The sequence below is a fragment of the Tubulanus polymorphus genome, chromosome 8, assembly GCF_964204645.1.
Source record: "Tubulanus polymorphus chromosome 8, tnTubPoly1.2, whole genome shotgun sequence".
Lineage (NCBI taxonomy): Eukaryota > Metazoa > Nemertea > Palaeonemertea > Tubulaniformes > Tubulanidae > Tubulanus > Tubulanus polymorphus.
The window spans coordinates 12,535,965-12,559,092 of NC_134032.1; the positions used below are offsets into that span (position 1 = coordinate 12,535,965).

The window sequence follows — 23,128 nt, forward strand, 5'->3', positions numbered from 1 at the left end:
CAATAACAACCAACTTTCAATTCATTGGGTAAATAAAATTGTTTTGAATTGAAATCACTTTTCGGTAATTAGCGCGACATTTTCTAGGAAATTCCAAAAGTTCCGGGGTTTTCCAAAAACGACGATAGCGAAAAAGAAAAGCTATATTCGAAGAATTATTCCACGGATTCCATTTAGAAGGTTAGATTTTCTGATTGGGCGAATTCTAATTTCTGTTTTAATTGATAGAGCAATTGAGAGAGTTTTTGCCTTTAAAGCCTTTGGGCCACCGGCGTCCTGATGAGTAGGCCTAGGTGTAGGGTAGTGTCTACTGTCTGACAGCAGTAGTTACATTTTTTAGCAGTTGAGTTTAGTGATCTGATTTTGAATGTAAAAAATAAAATCGTCCCCTTGCCCAAAAAAAATTGCTCGTTATGATTATTTTAGCAAGCCGCAAGCCCGATGCACTCCCTGAATGGGTTAGGTTGTTGGCATTCATAGGTTGTTTTTCTCCATCTCCCCCTCTTTCCCCCATGACATTTCTATAAGCCTATTCATCTTCTTCCTCAATCACCGTCCATGCCTTCAAGTTGATCTTGTTTTATTGTAGCTAGTTGAAGCAGCAGCAGTAATCGACGGACGGAATGGCAACAATCGACCAACTAGGCTCCGAGAGAACCAAAAAATACGACATACCTCTCAGTCACTTAGACTTCAAATATATCGAAGATTGCAGCGACGTGAAAGAACTTGAAAAAATTCTCAAATGTTTGAGGTTGGTCTTTCAGAAAATGTTCATTTCTCGTCAAAACCAATTTATTTAATTCAGTTTATCTGAAATCAATTTCCTTCAACTTGCTTGAGAGGATGTCAGGTGGCCTAGCTCAGTCAGTTTTAGTAATAGGCCTATGTATGTGATATTGGTCTTCGTAGCATCAGTATAGATTGGCAGCTGAATGAAAACATCAAATTTGGATCTACAGGGACCCAGTTCCACAGTTCTGAGTTGAGTTAACTCGGAGTTAAAATCAGTTCATTTTCATTGTGTTAACTCTAGAGTTAAATCTAAACTCAGAACTGTGGAACTGTGTCCAGTTATATTTTACACTGGCTGAGCTATGCCACTTGATGTCCTCTCAAGCAAAGTTGATGTAGTCATTTAGGAGTTAAACCTATTGGTGAAATTGCGCCCAAGGGCCAGTTGCACTGCCAGTCTTAGTCCTGTCCAAAACTCAAAACCAATTGAAGTTGTCCGACAGATCATATTTTACCTAAAACTGGGCCTGAATCTGAGCCGCACTAAACCAAGCTGGACCCAGTTCCACAGTTGTGAGTTATAGAGCTCAGAGTTAACTTAAACTCATAACTGTGGAACTGGGTCCGGAGCCCAGTTTCACGAAAAAGTTTAAGCCTAAATCGGTTAAGTTTGAATTGTTGTCCTCATTGAAAACATGAAGTAACCAATGGTGATTACACAAAAAATTTGAGTTTTCCTTTTTAAGAAACTGGACCCAGTTCATTTTCATTGAGTTAACTATGAGTTAAATCTTAACTCAAAACCGTGGAACTGGGTCCAGAGCACCAAAATCGACAGTTCAGATTTAACACGAAACTACAGCCACATTGAATCTAAATTCTGTTTGCAAATTATTTCTATTCGATATTTATAGGTCACGCGAGGAAGGATTCTATCCAGACTTGGAAACGGCGTGCGAGAAAAAACTGACGCTAATTGCACCCGAAAATCGATTGTTGCGTAAAACAAAAGCGGCGAAATCAAAACGCGATTTAGACAAAGAAGATCTCGTCAAATTAAACAATGATTTACGAGTAAGTTTATCCATAATCATCAGTTATCAGATTTTCTGATTACGGGTTCCTACAACTCCTTCATTCGGTTCAAAACTCCTTTCAAACAAAAAAGACTCCTTAAATTTACACAAATGCCCAAAACTCAAACTTTAAAACTTCAATTTTGAGAAATAGGCAATTAGACATTTTTGTCCAGTATTAAGTTTGTAGTTGTATCATAATCTATGCCTCAATCGGTACAGTCAGGACCAGGATTTGTGTTTACCCAATTAAGCAGTTACTGAATAAGAACCTAGTGTAAAGAATAAAGATTTGCTTACATAACCACGGAATGAATGGTTTACTGGGATAAACAGATTTAAGTGGTGTCTACTGTAATTGGAATATGAAAGTGATGCAGACAGTTCCTCAAAATTTTCTCCTTTAAAATACCTAGAAAACAACTTCTATTCAGGTATGACTGATCTGTAGGGACCCTGGATCAGTAAGCTTAATCATAACTTAAAGCATTATCAGTTATCAAGTATCATTACAGGCTATAGACTATAGATATTAGTTTTTATCATATCCATATCAACTATCATTATCAGTTTTCATTATACACCTTCCAACATTATCATCATAACTCTTTGCCATTATTTAGCTTATCACGACACTAATGGCCTAGATTTTTGTTAGTGATTGAATTTCGAGTATATTTTTGTAGTAAATTCTATATTATATCTTTTGATTTTTTCCATTCTCAGGATTGGATGGGAGACATGAAATCGGCGGAGACCAATCTGAAGACCGCAGGCGGCGCGACAAACAACCTACCACCGGTCAGAGGAGCGGGCGTAGAAATACCAACCGATTCGGTAAATGTTCATCTTAAATTTCGACCCAATAAACCAATAGTTTTCTCCCCGAGAAGGACCTTGTGCTATTAGTTATCCTGTTAGATAGCAATCAATAGGACAACCCGCTACAAATTTTGTCCCTTTTCAATTACGTAGCTTCCATCTAGAGTTTTAGGTCCCCACATAAAGCAAATTGTGTTTTTAGGATCAACCGTGATGATCCCTATAGAACGGTCCTGAGAGGAACTTTCTTTTAACTCTTGGTGTACCCACTGGATATACACAGCTGATATTTGTCATTAGGAAGGAAATAAGTGTTGAAATTGATATGAAAAGTTTCGTCCATCAGCTCTAAGCTGTTTGGAAGTACACTTCCCATAATACCTCTGGGTGTGGGGTGGTTGCTATGGTACAATGTTGTTCCGAAATTTCACTCAACAATAGCGTATCATTGCAACGGAATGCTTCACGAATTTGTTTAGTCATTACTAGTAGTTTTATGTGTTCAATAATAAGGACCGTTTTTAGCTTAGACTGGTTCATGAAACTGGACCATGTTCGTCATAAAACAGTGACCGTGTGGTGGTCTGTGAAGTAATGCAAATTATTTAGATGTTTTTCATGGGTGGCAGGGTTTACATTTCTGTGTCGTTAACTGAACAACACTGAGTCTGAATTTACTGTTAGACAAACAATAGACTACGAAGTTCATACACGAATCTACCACGGTCAGACCGATGGCGATTTTTCGCTGAATCATCCGTGTCTCATATTTGTTTAAATTACCTATAGGAGTGACTGGTATGCCATAAAAACCTGCGCGCTGCATCCTTTCAATAAATAACAGTGTTTCACACCCGATGAATACAGCAACAAGTGCGAACGACATTCTCAACGCGCGTAACTCTAACGTGTTGGAAGTTTGATTCTTTATTGCTGAACGACTTATACCAATTCGTGAGAATTTGATCCCGATCAAAGCCATGATCAAAATGACGTTTATGGCGATCAGTGCAATCATAGGAGTGATGATATTTATTACAGTACCCTGCCAGCCCTCCATACGACTTTTCCATTGACCAAAAATGGGACCAAAGAAAGGGAATTCCCTGCCTTGTCCGAAAGTGGGTGAATAGTAATCACAGTGCTGCAGCACGAGAGCTTGGTTCGGAATAAACGATGGAAAGAAACAGAAAAAACTGAAAACAGTTAACAAGAATATAATGTAATTCACTACTTTTCGCGTCCAGAACAATCTCGATTTTAATGGGAAAAGCGTAATTATAAGTCTTTCTAGACTGATCAGAATAACGCACCAGTTTCTGGTCAGTTGAAACATATAAAATGGTCCTATCGCAACTTTTATGAATTCATGGCCGAAATACCAGTCATCCATTCGTAAAATGGTATCGCCTAAATGTACGTAGAGGTGAACCGTGCGTAGAGGGTACATGACAAACACACTCGATGTATAAGATATGTCGTAAATAGCGAGAATCTTCAGTAAATAGTAAACATCCTTATTCATCTTTTTCAAAACTGTAATCGTCATGATGTTCAAAACGATGCCCGATATTGTGACGGGTCCGTAAAAGAAAATGTACATATAAACGCTGATTTCATACTCCACACGGATTGTCAGATTAGCCCGCGCCCAATCGCAAACTCCATTATAGACTGGTTTTGACAGAACCGTAGTGTTCGAATCGCTCATCATTCTTCTAGCAACTTCTCTTGCCAATTCCAACTAAATTGTCTAGAATATCATCTGCCTAATCCTCCCGGCGTCAGAACTCACCTATTTTCAGTATCAGGTAGCAATTTGTGAGACGACGGTGCACTGGTGTAATGTATTAGCTCGAGGTGCAAGTTGATAGTAGGCCTTATCTAAATTACTGTGTATACCAGTAGGAACTTTATAGAATATTTTCGTTACCGAACTACGATAGCGAATGGAAATACAAAGAAACGAGAACTACTCAGTTCAATGTAAAAGTCTTGAGTAAAATATATTTTCCTTTAAAGATACAAAATAAGATATAATACGCATGCGCAGGCACCGGACGATCAGAGGACGTCACTGATATGATCCAGATGTAAAAAGGTCGTTAGGTTATAAGAGAGAAGTTCCGCTTTTACCACAAAAGCCATAAAATAGAAATGTAAAATGAGAGCAGTTTCGGAGAATTGGTGCATCGTCCTCCTCCGATGAAAGCTCGTTATTTTTAAAACTACTAGTTACCCACTGGATATACACAGCTGATATTTGTCATTAGGAGGGAAATAAGTGTTGGAATTAATATGGAAAGTTTCGTCCATCAGCTCTTAGCTGTTTGGAAGTACACTTCCCATAATACCTCTGGGTGTGGGGTGGTTGCTATGGTACGATGTTGTTGCCAAATTTGAATTTCACTCATCAATAGCGTATCATTGCAACAGAATGCTTCACGAATTTGTTTAGACATTACTGGTAGTTTAATGTGTGCAATAATAAGGACCGTTTGTAGCTTAGACTGGTTCATGAAACTGGACCATGTTCGTCATAAAACAGTGACCGTGTGGTGGTATGTGAAGTAATGCAAATTATTTAGATGTTTTTCATGTGTGGCAGGGTTTACATTTCTGTGTCGTTAACTGAACAACACTGAGTCTGAATTTACTGTTAGACAAACAATAGACTACAAAGTTCATACACGAATCTACCACGGTCAGACCGATGGCGATTTTTCGCTGAATCATCCCCGTCTCATATTTGTTTAAATTACCTATAGGAGTGACTGGTATGCCATAAAAACCTGCGTGCTGCATTCTTTCAATAAATATCAGTGATTCACATCCGACAAATACAGCATCAAGAGCGAATGACATTCTCAACGCGCGTAACTCTAACGTGTTGGAAGTTTGATTCTTTATTGTCGAACGACTTTTACCAATTCGTGAGAATTTGATCCCAATCAAAGCCATCATCAAAATGACGTTTACGGCGATCAGAACAATCATAGGAGTGATGATATTTATTACAGTACCCTGCCAGCCCTCCATACGACTTTTCCATTGACCAAAAATAGGATCAAAGAATGGGAAATTCTTGCCTTGCCCGAAAGTAGGTGAATAGTGAATACAGCGTTGCAGCACGAGAGCTTGGTTCGGAATAAACGACGGAAAGAAACAGAAAAAACTGAAAACAGTTAAGAAGAATACAACGCAATTCACTACTTTACGTGTCCAGAATATCCGCGATTTCAACGGGAAAAGTGTAATTACGAGTCGTTCGAAACTGATCAGAATAACGCACCAGTTCCTGGTCAGTTGAAACATATAAAATGGTCCTATCGCAACTTTTATGAATTCATGGCCAAAATGCCAGTCATCCATACGTAAAATGGTATCGCCTAAATGTATGTAGAGATGAACCGTGCGTAGAGGGTACATGACAAACACACTCGATGTATAAGATATGTCATAAATAGCGAGAACCTTCAGTAAATAGTAAATATCCTTATTCATCTTTTTCAAAACTGTAATCGTCATGATGTTCAAAACGATGCCCGATATTGTGACGGGTCCGTAAAAGAAAATGTACATATAAACGCTGATTTCATACTCCACACGGATTGGTAGATTAGCCCGCGCCCAATCGCAAACTCCATTATAGACTGGTTTTGACAGAACTGTAGTGTTCGAATCGCTCATCATTATTCTAGCAACTCCCCTCGCCAATTCCAACTAAATTGTCTAAAATATCATCTGCCTAAGCCTCTCGGCGTCAGTACTCACCAATTTTCAGTATCAGGTAGCAATTTATGAGTCGATGGTGCACTGGTGTAGCCTGAGGTGCAAGCCGATAGTAGGCCTAATCTAAATTACTGTGTACCGGTCAGAACTGTATAGAATGTGAAAGCTCGTTATTCTTAAAACTATACGCATATTTTCTTGTTCATCTTTCACAATTTTGAACTCTGATGTTGGTTTATATACACGTAGTTAATAAGGTTTATACATTTTTTGTTATACAGCTAAATCCTCATATTTTATGTCTTCAGTCGATTTTTCGAAAAACTGAATAATTTACATTTAAATAAGATTATGATGTACTTGTGTATATTTTGAAACACACTGTGAATTACTTTTAGAGTTTCTATTCTTTGGGAATTTACTTAGCTTCTGATACGCGTGACTCTCGATAGCTGTAAGAATTTGAATGATACGGCTTCGACGAAAGAGTAATAGAAGGAACCGTTAAGAATTTTTAAATTTTTAATATAGCTGCTCAGCAGCGATAATGGGTTTTCTGCGTTGATAATGATGAGGAACTTTCCTTTACCTTTTAGAAGCGCGTGGAGTTATCCTCTCCTCGTAACAACCAAATGTGGAAGCATTTTTACTTTAACATAGCTTTAATTTCCTCTATGTAAAAAGTGGAGACGCGTCCAGTCGATTTATAATTTTGTTTAATGATGTTTTTCATCTATTTATAGAAAGCGAAAGGAAAAAGTAAAAATGCAACGGAAAATAATTCTAAGAAACGCGTCAAACCGAGAGATTACAGAGAATGGGACAAGTGAGAATTTATATTTCATAATCCCCTGGGTATTTCTCAGATGTGTCACCAGCTTGAAGAAAATCTTTTTGAAATTTGATTAATATTTAGAAAAATTTTGTATTCCTGATAATCATGACATAAAATTTAGACCTATCGTGTTTCATAGTGAATGATTTACTGAAGTTTGCATTTATCTTGTAAGTTGGGTTTAAATTAAAATCTAATCAATTGAATAACTATTAATAAAAGCGATAACCATCTCTATCTCAAGATTTAAAAAAAAAATTGCTCGAAAATGGAATTTTCTGGATCGAATTTTCAGAGTAAATATCGAAGAAGAACTACAGAAAGTCGACGCGGTGCCTGTGAAAAATGAAAAACCGGCGAACAAAGACTGCAACAATAAATCAATCGACATAGAAACAACAGTGAACACACAGGGTAAGAGGGCTGCCTATTGTCGTAAATGAAAAGAAAAAAGCGCAAACCAGCGCGCTTACATGAAATCCCAATTTTTGGCCAATTGCATTTTTCGGAGTGTTTAATGATTTATCTCTGTAGCCAATTTCGTATTCTAAAAATGTTTATTGATAAGTTACTTATAATAAGAGGGGTAAGATATATTGATAATGATAATGATAATCAGGAAGATTGAGGATTGATTATGTCGAAGCACTAATTGGGGGCTCTCTACCACAGGCTACACGTACATATGTGTGAGTATTGATTAATCTGCGGTCTAATTACTTGTTTATACGAATATCTATAACGATTAGTAAAATGAGACGTATTCGTATTGGATATAGCCACAACCCTTCTATCGAGTACAGTCTTCTGTATGTGCCAGTAACTGGACTAGCCTTAATTATGTTACCAGCAGTCTGAGAAGTACATAGACTTTGTTTATCTGCAGTTTGGCGAAATTTCATTCAATTATTGATGGGCATTTCGTCTGTTAAGAGCGACTATGTTTTATAAAACTTTCGAACTTGAGACTTACTAAGAGTTTGAAAGTCGCCTCTCGGTCACAGTTTGCATTAAGTTGTGTTGAAACAAGGAAGTTAAGTAGAATCATTTGTTGAATTGTTTTCGAATTCGATCATCGGGTGAAGCTTTATTATGATTGAAACTACCTGGTAACAGTGTTTGAAAGTCGTCAGTCGGTTGCAGGTTGTATCGATGTGAATATTCTTCAAACCAAGTTCGCAGCTGATCAGTTGTGTTTAGAACAAGAATTTGTAACATCAGTTCGATTTTTTTCATAGACGAAGGGTGAATCTACGAGTTTATATCGATTTGAATATTCTTTAGACTGAATTTATTGTAGATGGTTGAAATCATTTGTGATTAAATAAGAAGGTTAAGCAGTATATCATCGGTTCATTTGTCTTCAAAATTAATCGTATCGTGAAGCCTTGTTGGGGAAACTTTCTCCCAGCGCCTTGTCATGAAAACATTAGTAAATCCTAAATTTGACCGCCGATCTGTTGACTTTGATTCGTAGAAATGACATCGCAGGAAATATCGTTGAAAGCCGAACGCGAGAAGAATAAAGGTAACGAAGCGTTCTACGCGGGAGATCACAACGAGGCTATCATATACTACAATCGCAGTTTATCATTACAACCGACCGCCGCAACTTATAACAACAGAGCCATGGCATGTGAGTATCTCTTTTTCATACCTTTTCACCTGTTATCCAATGACCACACTTTACATCTGCTCAGCACTTCACCCGAGACATCGTTAGTTGAAAATCATCCTCCCTCGGCAGGAATTTGAACCTGATGGCATCGCTACACCCAGCCACGGCTCGAACCCCTGCCACACTAGACCGGGTGCGCAGGTACATGGGCAGCTTTGCCGCACGAAAACTTGAGGGCACCAATCAGATTGCTCGTTGTATAGTCGCTGAGGCAAATTTCACGGAAGAACTATAAATGGGAAAACCTGGGCTATAATAAAACGGGATATCTGATTGGCTAATAATGACATCATCTTCTAAGCTGCGCATGTAGCTGCGCACTCGGTCTCGTATCGTGGCAATCTCGATGCCATCAGGTTCAAATCCCTGCCGGGGAGGATGGTTGAAGATGAGCTACAAAGACATTTAGCATTTTATCACCTGGGACATTTTTAATTGGAAAACTACAAACGCCAGACATTTTATCGGCATACTTTCAAAAACTGATCATCCACACTTCAAATGTGCTCAGTATTTCACCTGAGACATTTTTAATTGAAAATGAACTACAAAAACCAGAAATTAGACATTTTATTCTGCAACCTTGAATGTGTGAAGAAGGATATTTCATGAACATGCAACCTGGGACCAAATACACCCCCACCCTCCACAACAACATGTATTGAATTGAATGAATATTTTGACTGTTTCAGATATAAAACTCAAGAAATGGGATGAAGCATTGGAAGATTGTAATCGAGTTCTCGAGGACGATACGGAGAATGTGAAAGCGATGTTACGTCGCGGTGTCGTGTACCAGGGTAAACGAAAGTGGCACGAAGCACTCGCCGATCTTAAAGACGTCCTCGAATGGGAGCCGCATAACAAACGTGCTCAGGTGTGTTTATACGTATATCATACTTATCATGGTTGTTAAAGAAATTAAACCATTACCGTTCCTACGACTTCTTGATTCCTTTAAAACTCCTTAAATGAATGCTTTGAAAGGTGCTTGAAACTCATTTGATTGGAGCAAAATGCCCAAAACTCCTTCAAACTTGAGACATTTTTTAACGTTTTAGACCGTTCTTGCCGAGGTCGAAAAAGAGATGGAGAAGGACGCCGAAGAGGCTAACGCGAAAAAGAGGAAAGGACGAAAACTAGTGATAGAGGAAGTCGACTGCGAAGAGGAGGAAAATACTGATAAACAGGTACTGGAAAAATTTGAATTCAAATTTTGGAAAAATTCCAGAATTTGTTCCATACGAAATGAATGTGAAATATTGGTAGAAATTTATCAAATTTTGTTTTTCAAATCGATTCGCTATGTTTGTAGGAAACTAATACCGACCTCGTTAACGGACACGCTGACGACATATTGGATCAGGCAGATGGACAAACTTGTAGCAATACTAAAACTGCGCCACCTAGCGAAAAAGAACCGATTTACGCGAGTAACGCATCGAAAGTCGTGGCGAGTAAGAGTGACGATTTGGAGAAAGCGGTTCCTCCGTCCGCCGTCGAGAAACAAGATGGCGGCGAAGCCGACGACGGCAGCGACACGGCTTCCGAATCTCCTGCGACGGAGAGCGAAAACATATCGGAATCGTCGACTCCCGACCGCGACGTAGAATCGGACGAGTCCGACAATGAGGACGACGATATGCCCGGATTGGAAAACGACGCCGTTCCTATGGTTACCGACGCGGACGACGAAACGGAAGCGATGCCCGCGTTGGATCAGGAAGAAATGCCGACGCTCGAACGAGCGCAGAAAAAGTCGAAGCAGCAGAAAAATCGATCTCGGAAGAACGTGCGCGATTCGGAGATACTACCGGGTTTAAAACTGCAGCAGACGCAGACTCCGGTCGCTAAGGATACGACGACAACGACTCCGATTGTCGAGGAGGTGAAGCGAACTGTTTTCGTGTTGTCCGAGTTGCCGGATAGCGTTACCTTTTTGAAATCGGGCGGCAACGAACTGTATAAATCGGGACAATACGCGGACGCGATCGAGCGTTACTCTAAAGCCATTAACAAGTTAGAAAACGGTAAAATAGTTCTCCTTATGTCGAGAGACAATTAACGATAATTCAGGGAAATTCTAAACTTCTCCGTAAGAACCCAGTTCAACAGTATTAAATCAATATTTTTTTCCTTCCTATTGAGATATTGAGAGTACAGTTCTGGCTGAACATCCTAGCATTGGAGAATAGAGACCATTGCCTCGATACAGAGGGTCACCTCCTAGAACAAACTGTTATGAACTGTTACTATTTTAACCTGCAGAGTCTAAGAAAACAATTGTAGCACAGGGAATGAAACAGACCTACAAAATTGAAGACTTAACGACTAAAGTCTGTTCGTAACAATAATGTTTTGGGCAGAACTTATCTCATGAAAAAATGTTTAAGAAATTAATAGACTAGGCAGACTACAACTGAAGTCTTGATTGATTTTATGGGTCAGGGAGCCTCATTGGTAGAATACACATCTCTTGAAATAGATAATCGTTGAAACTAGTCACGATGGATAATGGGTGATATTTTCATTGTTTATTTTCAGTAAAGGACGTCGATCATCGAGTTCAGTTATCGTATTTATACAGCAACCGAGCGGCGTGTACACTAAAAACAGGAGCCAGCTCCGAGTGTATCGCTGATTGTACAAAATCTCTACAGTTACTGCCACATTCTATTAAACCTCTCATACGCCGAGCTCAGGCTTACGAAACTAAAGAAAAGTAAGTTTTATTTACACCATTTTCATAAGGGTTAACTGAACGCATAACTTTGATCCTCAGTTTTAGTTATTTTCGAAGAAATACATTTTGTACAATCAAAGGGTTGTAATTTCTGAAAGAAGGAGTGTTAATTTTACAGGTTTTAATGATCTCTGTCTTCATGAAAATGGCAACCTCAATAGGAAGCCAGATATCTGACCACCCCTAAATCTATCCCTGGAATATTTTTATTTGTTTTTCGTGTTTTTCAGTTACAAACATGCGTATGTGGACTATAAACAAGTTCTGGCTATTGATCCGTCTGTGGAAAGTGCAGTCACTGGTTCTAGCAGGTATATACGATATTCTTATTTTTCATGCAGCTGCATTACTAGATTATGTTATCTTTACAATTCTACAGCGAGAGCCTTGAGGATTTTAGTTACAAATTGTAAGGCACTTGAAACAGAAATTGAACACTTCTTGTTAAGGAAGAGCCTAGTTCCTAAGTATATAATGTATATATTTATTGATGTATTTGTTAGATGTGGTCAGCATTTGTTTTCTGATATCGGCACCCGATGGAGAGAACACCTTCCTCCGATATCTGTTGTTACGGCGACAGACATCCCGTTGATTGTTGATCCGAAATCACCGCAAGCAACTCAACTTACACCAGGTAAAGTTGTGTCAGTCAGCACAGCTGACTGGCAGCTGTCTTTTCAGGTTCCCTGATGACTAGATTCCTTAAAAACTCCTTTTAAACGGAAAATGATTGAAACTTTGAACAAAATGTCAGAAATTCATTCAGTGTTGAGAAACAGATGATTAGATGCTTTAGATGTTGTACATTAGACTGCTCCTAAATCAGTACAGCTGGAACCAGCATCTTTTTGTCACCCTATTAAGCGGTTACTGAATTAGAAACCAAGTTTAGTTAGTGTCAAGGATTGAAATTTGCTTATAAAACTGCTGAATTAACGGTTTACGGAGATGAAGAGTACTGATTTAGGAGGAGTCTACTGTAATGGGGATAAAAAAGTGATGCAGACGCTTCCTTTCAAACTTCTTAAAAACCCCTTGCATGCAGCAATGAATGATCTTTAGGGACCTTGCTTTACTGAACTTCGCTTATTCTCTGTACATAACCCGTATAAAAGATTATTCTACTAAATCATACCTGCAATCAATCGTTACAGAGGTGCCGAGAATTACAGCTCCAGTTGCCAACCCGATTACTGAAATACAACAGCCGGTTAAATCCGTGGAAGAGGTTTTCATGGAGCATAAAAACAAAGGAGCTGAACACGTGAAAAAGGTCGGTAACCCAGGTGTTGTCTTATAATTGAGTCTAAAAGGCTGGGCTCAGTCTCACACACCGGGTATCATAGTTAGTCCTAGATTTTTCAATACAAGTGCAACCGCTATAGTACAATGAGAAACCACGGTAATAACTGACAAATTTCTAAGTTTTCCTGGTGAAAACTTATTTAAAAGCTCCCTAGGGCGCAGGGAATTTCTTTGCAGTGTTGTAAATTTCAGAAGTTGTTGATATTTCTTGCAGAGTGAGTTTGATCAGGCTGCAGACTGTTATACCGAATGTATTCACTTGTTTCCACGAAGAGCCGTCAGTTTCACTAACCGCGCCCTGTGTTACCTACGAACTAATAAGGTACGTTTTGATATCCAAATTCACGAAATCCAAAATGAGTTTAGACTGCTCATGAGTTGTTAGATTAGCTATAATAGAACTAAGCTGATTCTAGACTATGCGACTGGATTTGAACCTATGATTCTTTGGATTTATGCGAGACCAGTGAGAGAGAAATGTCTTACCAATCATTCTCTTATAACACCAAAATAATTGCCTATGTCATATGATGAATTATATGTGTTTTGTAGCCTGATCTAGTGGTCGCCGACTGTGATAGAGCTTTGGAACTCGAACCTGAAAATGTGAAAGCTTACTTCAGGAGAGCGCAGGCTAAAAAGGTAAGATACAAGTACTTAATGTTTTGTCAAGAGGATACTCAATATCCGCGTAAGATGAATATACATGAGAAATCCCACAATAAATCAACCCCAAAGATGTTCTTTAGTAAAAGGTATATTAGTGAGAGAAGTCTAGCCTTTTACTTGAGAACTTTACATCTTTGGTTGAATTATCGTGGAATTTCTCTTATATACCAGTACTTTTTGCAGATTTTTGCTTGAGACTGTGTTCAAGTTAAACCTCCCACACTCAACTGTAGAACTGGCAACTAACTCGACAATACTATGTTTATTTCTTTCTTGTAGATGTTGAAAGACTATTTGTCGAGTTTAAACGATCTTACGAAACTGTTGAAAATCGATCCGAAAAATGCCCCCGCCAAAACTGAACTAGCAAACGTCAAAACACTGTACAAACAGGTAAGCAGTCAACGCAGGGGAGAAGAATAAGAAATATATCCTATTCTTTACAGGGAAAAGTTGGTGAATTTTGTTGAGATTGCTAGATCATGTGTATAATCAAACAGTTTTCATCTATGTCTTACATATTTGACTGTATTAATCGATTGAATTCTTAGTGGAACAAGTCAGGAAGAACAACAAGTCAGGAAAAACAATGTGCATGTCAGGGAAAAGTCAGATTAAAATAGCCTCCCTGTCTGTCCTTGCTTATGCATTTGACAGATTACAACCAACTGTTGATATAGCCCGAGTGTGGTACTGACTGAGGCCATTTAAGAAATATTCCATAGCGTTTTACCAGTTCCAGTCGTGTGTTGAAATTTTCGTTTTCTCATTAAACATAGGAACTAGACACAATGCAAACGAAGAATCAGTCAAACGCTCCACAAACTGCCAAAAAAATGGAGTCGAAACCACAGTTGAAACCACAGTCGAAGCCAGTCGATAAACCGAGGAAAAGAGTGATTATAGAGGAGGTTAATGATGATGATGAGGATGAAAAGAAAGATGTTGAAAATGGTAAATATTGATTTCATTGCATTGTCCTCTTGCACACAAGTGCCACCTGGTGGATTTTCACTTCCAACAGTGGAATCATCGCTCTCCGCTGGAGTTGATGTCTTACTTCAAACTAGCGACGCCTGGTGGATCCTCACTTGTCTCGAGTGGAATCCTCTATTGCTAGAGCAGTTGATATTCTACTGAACACTAGCGACACCTACCTTCATTTGCATAATCGATTGTGTTTTTCATTTAGAAAAATCAGAAAAGTCGAAAGACGATAAAAAACCGCCTGCGTCAAATAAGCAGAAGCAGACGTCGAAATCACCTCCACCAGACGACGTCAGTAAATCAGCGAAGAATACTTCCAAAACACAGACTAAAACTTTGAATGAGAAAGAGACGAAATCAACAAAGCCTAAGATTGACGACAGTAAAACTGAACAGAAATCGACGGAAAAGGGAAATCAACAGGCAAACACGACGAAGGCCGAGGTGAAAATTGCTGAAAGCGAAAAATCCGCTGACAAATCAGAAACCATGACAACAACCGCTACTACTACTGCCCCGTTGTCAAAATCTGCGAAAAAACGAATGAAGAAAAAAGGTAGAAAGATAAGAAAGATAAGGGGGAGGGAGCAAGGAACAAGGACTCAGTTCCACGGTTCTGAATTAGAACTTCAATCTGAGCTCGAAGCAGATGAATTTGATGGTTTAGATTATTTTAGGTTTTGAGAATTAGTTCACAATCATTGATGAGGAAATTGTAACATACTCAATCTCCCGTTTCAGCTGCGGCAGCTGCAGCTGCGAACGATGCGAAGCCAGCAGCGCCCTCTGTACCACAGTTGACTAAGATGACTCCGTACGAGTTTATGCAGGCGTGGAATTCGTTGAAGTCATCTGCGAGCGTCGAGCAATATTCAGCTTTATTGGATCAGATACAGCCGACCGATTTAGCGAAATGTAAGAAAATAAATTGAAATTTTCAATCAATTATCTAAACTTAAGCAGATATTGCCTACTGCCTAAAACCTGCATCCCTTCAGGTACTATATCAACATTCGTCCAACTTTTGATTGTCCAGGCTTCACTTGTAGAAACATTTTTAATTGAATATGTACTACAAACACGAGACATAAGCCATTTTATCAGCACACTTTCAAAAACTGATAATCTACACTTCACATGTGTTCAAGACTTAGGACATTTCTAACTGAAAATAAACTGCAAACATTAGACATTTTATCAGCATACTTTCAAAAAGTGATTCTTAGGGGTCTGAAGGAGTGGTTAAAGCTACAGATGCATCAAATGTTATGATTATGTTTGGTTTCGTTTTTCCAGTATTGAGTAATAAGCTGGATGGTGATATGTTGTCTATGATTATCAAATCTATCCATCAACAAACGAACAAAGGTAATTCAAATAGTTATTATCCCCAAATCAAATAATCTGTAATATATTCTATTATAAGACGTAGTGATCACTTACCTGGAAATCTGGGAAAAGTCAGGGAATTTTCTTTTCTTTAAGAAAGTCAGGGAATATTGTAAAATAGCTTAAAATTAAGGCAAAGTCTGGTAAATGTGTTGAGGCGTATAAGGGATCATTCATTTATTTTAGTTTTAGGGGAGGGGGAGGGGTAAGTGCAATTGCGTACTGTAATGCTTAATGTATATGAAAAAATGACTGATTTAGCGTACAGGGGGAGCTGAAAAAGTGAAATATTATGCGTACGTAATAAATGAATGATCCCTAATCAAAACAGTTTCCATCTATGTTTTACATATTTGACTGTGTTACTTGATAGGAATCTTAGCAGATCGAGTCAGGGAAAACAACGTGCATGTCAGGGAAAATGCGAGTCAAAATAAAAGCGGTCATCCTGTTGAATTGATTCTAATTAGTTGAATGGATCTATTTTCAGATGTCCAGCGTACATATGAACTGTTGTCGAATCTAACGAAGGTCGCACGGTTCCCGATGGTGTCGATGTTCATGGCCGACGACGATAAGAAACGAGTGCGTGAAATCACGTCGAAACTTCCCTCGAAATACGACTCGGTATCGCTGAAAAAAACCTACGGACTGAAAGTGTGATGACAACGCCGCCTAGCGTGTGTTTGCGTGTGCGTGTGTGGAAAGGTTTCACTACGGCGCCATCTATGAGCAGTATCGAATATGATCACGAACCACCACCTAGTGCGTATGTACGAAAGCTTTCTTACAGCGCCATCTATGGACTGGATCTTGTGTTAAATGTGATTGTAGTGCCGCCTAGTGTGTATTGAGGAAAGCTTTACTACAGCAGTGCCATCTATGAGCAGAAAATTGTAAAATCGATCCATGTGTAGCTAATCATAACACCCTGGGTGGCAGTTAAGCCGATGTATGGGATTTATTTATTTGAAAAATTCGACAAAGCAAACCTTGATTTTCGTTAAGATCGAAATGACTTGTTTGAATTCCTGTAGAAACAGCTGATGTACATATAAAGAGGGAACCACCAGGGATCGCTTTTATTGGCTGGCTAACGAAGTTAACTCGAGGATTAAATCAAGTCTTGTTGTAGCTAAATACTGTGGTATTTACCCCTAGGAAATCGGCTCTCCTGAATGTTATTTTTGTCAAGAGATATTCTGTATTATTTATGTTTTTGCATCTAAAAATAAGTGAAACATTTTGCTTGATTTGGTGAAACTTGTGATAATTTTGCATCGACCAATCGCAGCTCTGTGTGAACGTTTGAACGGTTTTGATTGGATATTTCAACCGGTCATCACTGAATACGTGATCGTTCTATGAATTGACCAATCACAGCTGTAACAGCGAATCATTGAATAGTTCTGATATGTCGATATTTCGACCAATTATGGGGTACCCGCAGTGTTACTGTGGCGATCGAGGATTCCACCTATGGCAGGTGAGGATCCGCCAGGTGTCGCTGGTAGATAGTTGTTCGTCTGCGTCAAAATTCTTCTACTTTTCAATTAAACCTGAATGAACTTTTCTCTTAAATGAATCAATTATTTATGAAAAGTTCTGAATGAAAGTATTGTATATTTGGTGGTTGCTGTGATTATATATGGATTTGGGAGTCTAAAAAATTCGGTTCAAAGTTCATTGAAAATGAACTAATTTTGACAACAGATGACCTGCTATCTGGTGGGTTAGCTGGTTATGCGAGTTCCCCATTTATAGTGTCTGTAATTTGGACCAGTTCTGATTGGTGAATGTTTGGACCAATCGCATCGCTCTCTCTCTGTGATTGCTCCATGACTGAACTTTTTGAACAGTTCTAATTGGTCAATAATCAGACTGTGTTTATATATACATAGATAAGTGTGATATTTCAATGTGCTAGTTTGTTTCACCCCTTTACCTCCTAACCCCGGTGGTTAATTCTTGCACTCGTGGCCCATTAAATATATATGTATTATTTAATGAAAATCGTACCAATAATAAAAATACAAATTTTGATCATTTGCTAGACTGATTATCTTATTTTGTTCCTTTGGCGTTTTCGCAGATAACGATTAGAGCACAGTGTGGATCATATGGAATATCTTCTGTCGCAGCTCTGGTAACAGCACCCTAGTGACGTTATCACCAAAAAACTTCCACCGAACCCTTTATTATATTTTCTCAGTTAAATTACGACCTAACCATGGCCATTAGTTTGAATACAGGCCCGCCGCTCAAGTCAGATCTTGACCATCAAGTGCTGCTTCTATCAATTCCGTAAGCGGTGAAGACGTGAACTAACTCCGTGGAGCAATATGCCTCCTATGGCATGCGAGTAAAATGTTAGTTCACACGTTTACCGTCAACGTTATGTACAGGGGCAGCACTGGATGGGTAAGATTTTTTTACAAAGGCTCGAGTGCCTACTGTGGCATGCGACTAATACAGACATTAAAAAAAAAAACTTGACCACTACTATGTACAATTTGATCGGCGCTCGGACATTTCACTTTCACGCACATCTCATTTAGTTAAGAACGTATCGATTCAAAGCAAAACGTAACACTTACCAGTCAAGGACTGTTTCTTGTCCGGGGACGGGTTTCACCGTATTACAGTTCAAAGACGCTGGCGCCTGACAGCGAGTCATCAAGATTAAAAAGTGACAAAATGTGGCGTTTAGTTGTAACATTGTATATATTTGCCCGTATAAATACAATATATATATGAAACAAGTGAGAAATGCGCGGCTGCAAAAACTACCAGCTCGGGATTATTATTTAGCGAAGGAGAAACGGCGACAGTTTTGGGTGGAAATTACATGATCTATCGGTTTGTGGTCGGGGGAGGAGGGGGTAGGTCTATAAAATCTACTCATTTTTCTACGCGTCTACAGCTATGGCAAGGTTTGATACACGCGGTCAAGCGAAACATTTTTACTAGTGCTCTGGCAGAGAAAGATAACTATACTAAAAACCGCTACTAAGTCGGGGCCAAGACCTTTCGAAGAATCCGAATTTTTGATTAAGTTGTTTGTTTGCAGCGACCTTTTCACGAAACCGGGACACATTTTTATACAGCTTTATGTTGTTGGAATTTGAATTGCATTTTGTGTTGAGACCGACGACGGGTGCGCATCCCAGGTCCTCTCAACGGCCTCCCAGAGAAATGAGGGCAAAGAAAGTGCAACCATTGGGTAATTGCGGCGCTTTGGCAGTTACAGATAGATTTACTGATAATTGAAACAATTACATCTTAAATAAGATTTGGTTGACTTTATAGTAAATTGCAATCATGGCACTTTTACATTTTACCCCGCCTTCCGGAAGACTGGGTGACCGCTGCACCCTGGACCGGGAAGACACGTGAAGGCACCCCTGGATCTAGATTCGCGCCTTGCTGGTGGAGAAAATCAATGATGCACCAAATCGTGCATTAAATTCATATCGTCCATATCGCACTGGTACACATCGATTTTACTGCCCTTTTTACGACAACAGTATCGTTTGAATCGCCTGCCGTCAGCTTCTCGCTGAGGTTCGTTTTTTAAACCGTCCGCTTTCGGGGAATACAGCGCTTTGTCCAGTTCCTCGTAGTCGGTGGGACAGTAATATTCGGGCGCGCACGTACACTGGAAGTTGTATTCGGTGGTTCTATCGGCCGGGTCTATGTAACGTTTGACGCAGTAGCGCTCCGATGGGGTACATTTTCTCTGAAATATTGTGAACATTTAAATTTATATCATGAAATGTGCGGGGAAAAACTATATTTTCATCCATCGTGGCAAGTTTTGCAATTTTTTTGTGGGGTCGCCAGGCCCGTAGTATAGGCCAGTTTGAAGTTCCGTTCGTTTTTTACTTTTGAAAAGTTATCAAGCTGAAACGTATACGCTTACAGCTATTACAATCATATATCATATTTGTTGATATGATTCATTTACACCTTCTATCAACGGGAATCGGCCTAGAGACACACGGGCATTTCAAAACACTTTCCTGTGGATGGTCCTTATATAGGCCCCATTCATTCAATTCCAACCCGATTGAAAACTAATTCCTAACGCCACGGGTCTCGATACCCCATTCAGGTCCAATTTATTGCTGATAGACGATGGATCTACTAGAGCAAGGTCTTGTGTACGACCTAGTATCGATACCACCAGGTTCAATGGACACTCTTTATACTTACATGCGTACAGGAATAAGAATAGACCCATTTTCCGCCTACTTTTTTCCACCATTTCAATCGATATGGTTGGCGTTCTCCGGTATTCGGGTCGACCGGGCACTCGCACCGTTTCAATTTCAATCGCGGGTTCCACTTTTGTATATCGGTTTCTAGTTGAATAGCGATTTCATCACCTTCTACACATGTTCGCATCTCTTCTAACGGTTTACAGAATTTATACTGAACCATCCAATCACCTGCGAGAGATTTGAAATTCGAAATGAAAAATAGGCAAGGGATGATCCACCAGGTCGCTTTGTGCAGTAGGACATCAACTACTGTGGCAATTAGATGATTCCACTTGTGGTAAGTGAGGATCCACCAGGTGTGCTAGTGTGCGGTGGGACAACAGCTACTACTGCAAAAGAGGATTCTACTTGAGGCAACTGAGCATTCCACCTCTGGCAAGTGAAGATTCGCCAGGTGCGCTAGTGTGCACACGGACATCTGCGCTTCTACATTTCGAGGCCATCTGGCGCTACGAGCAATCACGTCTGGAGGCAGAGCTGGATAAACACGTGAAGTACGCAGCTACCAGATTCTAGGAGTTAACATACTTTTTTCATGATGAACCCAGGTCATAGATTTCGAATCTTTGCTATCCCAGGAGATATGGGTGCAGGCAGGACAGTTACAGTACGGTATCTCTTCTAAGGTTTCTCCTCGTGGTAATTTCATTATTGTTTGACAGACGACTTGGTAATTATCGTCGCATTTCGGTTTCTAAAACGAAAGAAAACGAACATAAGTAAAACAACAACTAAGTTGAAAGTTTATTGACGCCTTGAAAAATATGTCGACAATTGCGAATTCAGTATGATATGAATCATAATATTAAGGATCAATAATAAATGAATTGAATTGACCGGTAACCAGTCTAGCCACGATGTATTGATGACGTAGTGCTAAATCTTCTCAGAAATAATTATCAAAATTTATCAGATGTGAAATAATATGTATCTCATTACGAAATAAACTTCACAATTGTAATTGTTATTTTGAAACGCTGATATTGATGACGCCGTGCACATCGACTCGTACAGAACCTCTCAAATAACGCATGTGACTAAAAGAGTTATCCACTGTTATTTAAACGGTTTTCGCAACATTACTTTCAAAAAAGGAATACGTTGCTTTGGTTTCAAACGAGCATGCATCAAATTTTGGTTGGTCGCTGTCTTGTATTTTTAAATGTAAGAAAATGTCTTATTTCCATGCCTTTGCCGCCCCCCCCCACCCCCATTCACGAGACTCTGACCACGCAGTAAATAACGCATTCCCTGCACGACACCCGATGCACAGCCTATAATTGACAGATGCAAACTCCGGCTCTGTTAGGTATCAATAATGTTATTAGAGATCTACTCTCGGATGCAGTTGCCTGGCAACGGATTTTATGATATGATCAGGAGTGAGAGCAGGAAGATTATGGAATGTATCTAAGCGTAACAGCTCATGCGGGACGCGACTCGTTCCAATAAGTCATACATTCGACTCTATTCGTTCTCGTAATGACTTGTCGTGTCATATTTCTACGAACACACGTACCCCATAGATTCGTCTTTATATTAGAATATATCGTCTGGCCGAACGAACGGCCGTTATTTTCAAATATTTTACACGCGCCGTCTGGGAATACAAGACTGTTTATTTCCAAATATGTGGCATCGTTTCGAAATCTACATACGTAGGTGACCGCCATTATTTTCAAAAAAAAGAATAGAGATGAACCGTTGAAGATGGATATTATTCGAAACGACGGTTAAACAAGATTTTACTTGTTGTTCGCTGAAATTGTCACGTTTTTATGTATACAGTTAGATAATCAATAGCCGTTATTTTCGAATATTTCCCCGATCTACGCGAATAGCGCTTCGGGAATTATTATTCACCGTTATTTTCCGATATCTGACACCCCATTAGCGTAATCGTCTGGCAACGAATGACCGTTATTTTCAAACGTGTCGACGTTTCTTTTCATTCACAATTATTCCTATTTACCTTATAAATACAAACACAAACGTCACCAGAGCAACATCACATAATAACGTTCATATAAAGGATTTTCGATGATTCAGTAAAGGTGTAATGATGTTTACGTAATGTTTTCGATATGATATGATGTTCGTTGGTCTCCGCCAAGTACCTGGGTCGACTGGCCGTCAATTACTTTACTCCAGTCAGACTTAAGTTTATGTTTATATACCATTATTAATGGTTCACCAAGAATCTTATTGTCTGATGTACCACTCTCTTGGTTACACAGGATCGTAGAGCAACGTAGAGTAGATACACTGTGGAGACAGCCACACTGCCAGGACTGGGTGAATATTAATGGATGACTGTGAAAATACTCCTGTTCGGTTTAAACAAACTGGATTCATCTTATGCCCGACGCACACGACGCAAGGAAACACGGAGAATCAAACATGTTTGAACTCGGAAACATCGTTTCCCGGAACCATACACATGACAGGAAAACGCTGCGTCTCCTGTTTCCGTCTCTGTTTCCTGTTTCCGTGTTTCTGGCGTCGTATGCGTTGTGCTTTACGCCTATCCACCCTTACCCGCTTATCATTTTGAAAAGAAATTACTTACCTCTTTGATATTATAAGCCAGCGCTTCTTTTATTGCTAGATTCACTAGAATCAATGTTACCAGGACCGGTTTCAACTGTTCGATACCGGCTGAAAGTGCTACCCGGGTCGCAGCCATATCAACCCTCATCCCACCGGGAGATGCCCTTAAAATCCTCTCTCCGTATCCGATGATAAAATGTTTACTATAAGATTGATTTATTCAAACACTTCCATTGACAAGAAAGGCAGTCATAGTATCGGGTCGAACCGACATGAGAACCAGCAGGCCTGTGCGTTAGCGAGGAGATACTGGCGGTGAAT

At 39.4% G+C, this 23,128-nt stretch overlaps 2 protein-coding genes across 4 annotated transcripts; one reads left to right on the top strand and one right to left on the bottom strand.

Annotated features, from left to right (window-relative positions):
• The first annotated feature begins 94 nt into the window (after positions 1-94).
• Positions 95-17,997, top strand: LOC141909680 (sperm-associated antigen 1-like). Of its 3 annotated transcripts, none has more exons than XM_074800245.1 (22): positions 95-180; positions 590-754; positions 1,650-1,809; positions 2,538-2,648; positions 7,109-7,191; positions 7,496-7,614; positions 8,678-8,836; positions 9,571-9,755; positions 9,940-10,068; positions 10,194-10,908; positions 11,423-11,600; positions 11,852-11,932; positions 12,125-12,258; positions 12,779-12,897; positions 13,144-13,251; positions 13,482-13,571; positions 13,878-13,991; positions 14,378-14,552; positions 14,791-15,141; positions 15,327-15,500; positions 15,882-15,953; positions 16,465-17,997. In XM_074800245.1, the coding sequence occupies exons 2-22, from the start codon at positions 624-626 to the stop codon at positions 16,635-16,637; spliced, it is 3,561 nt and encodes a 1,186-aa protein (XP_074656346.1). In that variant the 5' UTR covers positions 95-180; positions 590-623; the 3' UTR covers positions 16,638-17,997. The 3 variants fall into 3 exon arrangements, with proteins under 3 accessions (XP_074656346.1, XP_074656347.1, XP_074656348.1); XM_074800246.1 differs by having other exon boundaries at positions 104-180; positions 594-754; XM_074800247.1 differs by lacking the exons at positions 95-180; positions 590-754; positions 1,650-1,809; ... (1 more) ...; positions 7,109-7,191; positions 7,496-7,614 and adding an exon at positions 8,273-8,445.
• Positions 17,998-19,229: 1,232 nt separating this feature from the next.
• Positions 19,230-23,073, bottom strand: LOC141910142 (uncharacterized). The gene is made up of 4 exons (XM_074800865.1): positions 22,827-23,073; positions 20,786-20,951; positions 20,190-20,425; positions 19,230-19,713 (listed from the first exon to the last, which is right to left on the bottom strand). Exons 1-4 carry the CDS (start codon positions 22,953-22,955, stop codon positions 19,414-19,416), a joined length of 831 nt encoding a protein of 276 aa, XP_074656966.1. The 5' UTR covers positions 22,956-23,073; the 3' UTR covers positions 19,230-19,413.
• Positions 23,074-23,128: the final 55 nt, after the last annotated feature.